The sequence below is a fragment of the Phoxinus phoxinus genome (genome assembly GCF_949152265.1).
Source record: "Phoxinus phoxinus genome assembly, chromosome: 7".
In the NCBI taxonomy this organism is placed as follows: Eukaryota; Metazoa; Chordata; class Actinopteri; order Cypriniformes; family Leuciscidae; genus Phoxinus; species Phoxinus phoxinus.
The window spans coordinates 19,983,560-19,988,312 of record NC_136882.1 but is presented as its reverse complement, the minus strand read 5'-3'; the positions used below and the strand labels follow the sequence as shown (position 1 = coordinate 19,988,312).

The following is a 4,753-nucleotide window of genomic DNA, read 5'->3' as shown; positions in this document are numbered from 1 at the left end:
CTGCATGGCGGCAGGAAAAAGACGCAGAGATGTAAGACACCGTGTCTCTACCTTACGATGATTTCGGTACACCAAAGGTACTGGCAAGTTCGCCGGCGGGAACTACAGTAGCTTGTCCTGCTCGTAGTAGTTGCGCAACTTGTGTGTGGGCCGTGAGTGTGCGTGCTGCTTAGGCGCGTCAAGGCACATCTGATTGGCTAATACTACACACTGAAGATAAATTAAATAATTTTTAATTAAATAATAACTAAAATGATCAATCTCTTCATCCCACACACCAAACGTGACATACAAAATGTCGTGGAACAGAAACAACAACCAGAAATATTTATAAGCTATCATTTTATTGTCATCACAGTTTGCCAACAGGGGGTGCTGCAGCATCTGCAGCACCCCTAGTTCCCGCGTCCATGCTAGCTTGTAGTAGGCTATGTAATTTTTTTACGATGCTTTTCATTCATCGATTATATCAGACGACGCTGTTGTCGTTGATTCCTGCGATTATCATGAGAACAGTTGTCAATATCTCACATAATTATCAGGACATAAATAAGCCTAGAGGTTGTAAATAGTGTAAACGAGCACAATTAGCAAATTATTATGATAGATTGCAATAATCATGTCTAATGACATCATAACGGCCAATGTTATGAAATAATGCGACGTAGCCTACATTTAACTTTATTGATCTCATCTGGCATTTTGTAATGTTTACATTACAATCAAAAAACACAAATTAAATTATACATTTATTATTATAAAGTAGTCTAACACTTGACATAAACTTATTACTATCCTATTACCATCACCAGTAGTTCAGTAGACTATGCAGTATGCAGTAGACTAATATTTGTATGAAATCGTGAAACATTACCTGGTCAATATCTTCGGAGTCTATCTGTGCCTGTTCCATGCCTGACGCTTCTATCCTACCGAACAGGTACCCGGTGTACAGGGTGGGTATTTACGATAGTGCAGTATTCCACAGCGACTCTAGGGGTCGCTGTTTGACAAAAACACAATTTCTACATAGTGTAACTATAAGAATGGCAATGCATTGGAGAATACATTTTTTTTTCTCCCACCCTATTTATGAAAAACTTGTAGAAGGTCTCTAGGAGGAGTGGAATATCTAGTTATAGACGTTTCTAGTCTTGGTTAGAAACGTCAAATTATTTTCAAATAGGTGATTTAGATTATTTTGACATCAGTGTTTTCTCTCATATATACAAACTACATTTTTTTTAATCTGAGTACTTCTGTGATTCTTTGAACATTTGTAACATAGCTTAAATATTGTGCGGCTGAAAAGACTGAAGTTGTTTTACACATTTAAATTAAATTTATAAGATTTTCAGATTTTCAAATCCTTTTTGTCAAAGGGTTAGTAATTGTAAAAAGTAATGGTTACACTTTATTTCAATATCGAAATAAAGTGTTACCAAAGTAATTAATTAGTGTGTTCTCTTGTACTATAGGATACCAATTCATCCTCTCATAATATAAGGAATGCGTAATAGACCATCCCTTAGACTACTTACTAATAATAGATTGGTCTGAATAAAGTATTATTTAGACATTCTTCAAAAGCACTAATTGTCTCAACCTGGTTTGGCTGAATCATTCATTTTTAAGGCTAATTAAATTTAAGTTTTTTTCTCTCTCTCACATACATTGTGTAAAACCAGCCAATCAGATGAGAGCTTGCCAGATCAAGAAACTGCTTTCTGGTTTTATATATAATATGCATCAGACTAGTAGTCATGCCACAATTAGGCCTCATAATCAGACCGCACAATTGCAATGTACTGTATAATACAGCCAGGCCTCACAAGGATAAACTTCAGAAATGATAAAGACCTAATAATATGAACACTGAGATCTACATACCAAGCTTTAGCTGGAATGGCCTCTATTCCAACTTGCACAGTCAGGAATTGACTAACAATAGGTGATGTGTTGTCTTTAGTCTTGGTCTAGTATAAAGGTACGGGTGACAGCAGTCAGTCAACAACCAGAATCAGTTTCAGCTTCTCCTTTGTGGAACTACTGAGGATCAGACAACGCAACCATGATGGGCAAGGTAAACTTCATTCCAGTACCCATTACATACAGTTTCACTCAAATTACTTTGATATAATTTATATAAAGTGAAAATTTCATTAAAGATTAACTTTTTTTTAGGTCACCTTCTACGAGGACAGGAACTTCCAGGGTCGCTCTTACGACTGTATGGGCGACAGTGGTGACTTCTCCTCCTACATGAACCGCTGCCACTCTTGCAGAGTGGAGAGCGGATGCTGGATGATGTATGATCACCCCAACTACATGGGAAATCAGTATTTCTTTAAAAGGGGCGAGTACGCTGATTACATGTCTATGTTCGGGATGAGCAACTGCATCAGGTCCTGCCGTATGATCCCAATGGTGAGCTCTATGAATGTATTGTTTTGTAATACACCCAAAGCCACATCCTATCATTTTAGAATATTTCTTAATAGAATTTTAGACTTATATTTATCTAGAATCAAGAAGCAAAAACCTGCAGGACATAAATTTGCAGGACATAGAGGGAAATTCTAAAATCCATCAACTCAAAGCATCCTTTCACAATTATTTATGAGGCAGAACTACACAGTTCTTGTTATTTGTTTACATTAGATGTTGTTTCTACTAGCTAAACTTGAAAATAATGGACTTCTCTTTCAAAACAGCACAGGGGCTCCTACAGAATGAGGATCTACGAGAGGGATAACTTCATGGGTCAGATGTACGAGATGATGGATGACTGTGACAACATCATGGACCGTTACCGCATGTCTCACTGCCAGTCCTGTCATGTGATGGAAGGCCACTGGCTCATGTATGAGCAGCCCCACTACAGAGGCAAGATGTCTTACTTCAGGCCTGGAGAGTACAGGAACTTCAGCAATATGGGTGGCATGAGATTCATGAGCATGAGGCGTATCATGGATTCCATGTATTAGTGTTCCAATGTTTCAATAAAATAATTTCTCTACAACACTACACATTCTGTCTTGAAAATCATTGATGTCAATAATATTTGCATTAGTAGCCCACAAACAACACCTCATAAATTAAACATCTATAAAGAATTTACTGAATTCTGTTATACTATTGTAAGATAGAAATATAATAGGCTACTGTAAATATTAGGGATGCAGGCTTTCAAATGACAAGGTCCAGTCAAACATAACACCCTGTTCATAACTGAGAAACTACAGACTGCATGAAAAAAAGCTTGTTTCTCATAGCTGGTGAAATTACAAATGCTTATTTCATACGGCAGAACATTTTATTATTCGTTCTTACGGCAGAACATTTTATTATTCGTTGATTCTGGGAACTCAGTAATTTTAGTGCTCTTAGATTTGAGTGCGGCATTTGATACAGTTGATCATGACGTTCTTTTATTACGCCTTGAAAAGTGTGTGGGCAATCAAGGAACTGCCCTTAGCTGGTTCAAATCTTATCTTAGTAATATAACCTTTTCAGTAGGTATTGGTCGCACTGTTTCATCTGTTGGATGCGTTACCTGTGGTTTTCCTCAAGGGTCTATTCTGGCTCCCATTTTATTTTCACTTTACTTGCTTCCACTAGGTTATTTTTTTAGGAAGCATGGATTGTCTTTTCATTTTTATGTAGATGACACCCAAATCTATTTACCTTTAAAACATAATGACAAGCAAGGCCTAGAAACCTTGCTTGCATGTTTAGCTGATGTACGATATTGGATGTCTCTGAATTTTTTTGCATTTAAATGAGAGTAAGACTGAAGCAATTGTCTTCGGGCCCTCTGTGGGTAAAGGAAAACCAAATATTAATTGTCGTCATTTATATCTAGATACTACGCTTACTAGCAGCCTCTGTGCCAACTTGCACAGTCCGGAATTGACTAACAATAGGTGCTGTGTAGTCTTCAGTCTTGGTCTAGTACAGGGTTCCTCAATAGACAGATCGTGCTGTCTGTAAGGCTGATAATATCAAACCCCATTTCATCAGAGCTATTGCTTCAGCCTAGTGTTGCTTTCGTCAACAAAAATTATGACGAAATATCTTCGTCAACGAACCTTTATCGCCTGACGAAAACGAGACGAGACACAACGTAAATGCTGCAAGTTTAGTGTTAAGTTAGGCTAAAGTTATGACACACGCGGGTTATTTTTTGTTTCAGTTTCTCTAGCAGCGCAATATCAAACAGTCTAAATGTCTCGCCCCTGTGGAGGATAAAATTCGCTCTTAAGACCATTTTACATCAAGTAGAAAACATGAAGATATCAGAAAAGAGATGGTGTCTTTCCTGCTCGTGTCCCACATCCCTCTCAAAGCTCTCACATAGTGGTAGGCTATATCACGCGTCTTTGTGTGGTAATATAAAACGTTTTTTTTTTTTTTTACAACCCCCCAACCACCGCCGGTAGTTGGTCCATTAACACCGAGGTGGTAAAAAAGACTGCCACCGTCACAGCCCTAAATATAATAAGATAACCTTGTTTGAAATACTATATTGACTGGGTTGCATTACTTAAAAGAGACTAAAATACAATTTTCAATTACTAAAACTAGACTAAATGTCATCAGTTTTCATCGACTAAAAATTGACTAGACTAAAAAAAAAAAGAGTATGAACGTGACTAAAACTAACAAAAACTATTAGGGAAGTTGATGAGAAGAGATCGAGTATGGTGATGAGCAGGATCAGTCGACTCCCATGCAGACATGGAGATCCAGA

At 37.5% G+C, this 4,753-nt stretch overlaps 1 protein-coding gene across 1 annotated transcript; it reads left to right on the top strand.

The window, feature by feature from the left end:
- Positions 1 to 2,019: 2,019 nt before the first annotated feature.
- On the top strand, positions 2,020 to 2,987 carry LOC307002224 (gamma-crystallin M2-like; the record flags this gene model as incomplete). Its single annotated transcript, XM_079619594.1, has 3 exons — positions 2,020 to 2,083; positions 2,185 to 2,427; positions 2,715 to 2,987. Exons 1-3 carry the CDS (start codon positions 2,072 to 2,074, stop codon positions 2,985 to 2,987), a joined length of 528 nt encoding a protein of 175 aa, XP_079475720.1. The 5' UTR covers positions 2,020 to 2,071.
- Between the last annotated feature and the right edge of the window lie 1,766 nt (positions 2,988 to 4,753).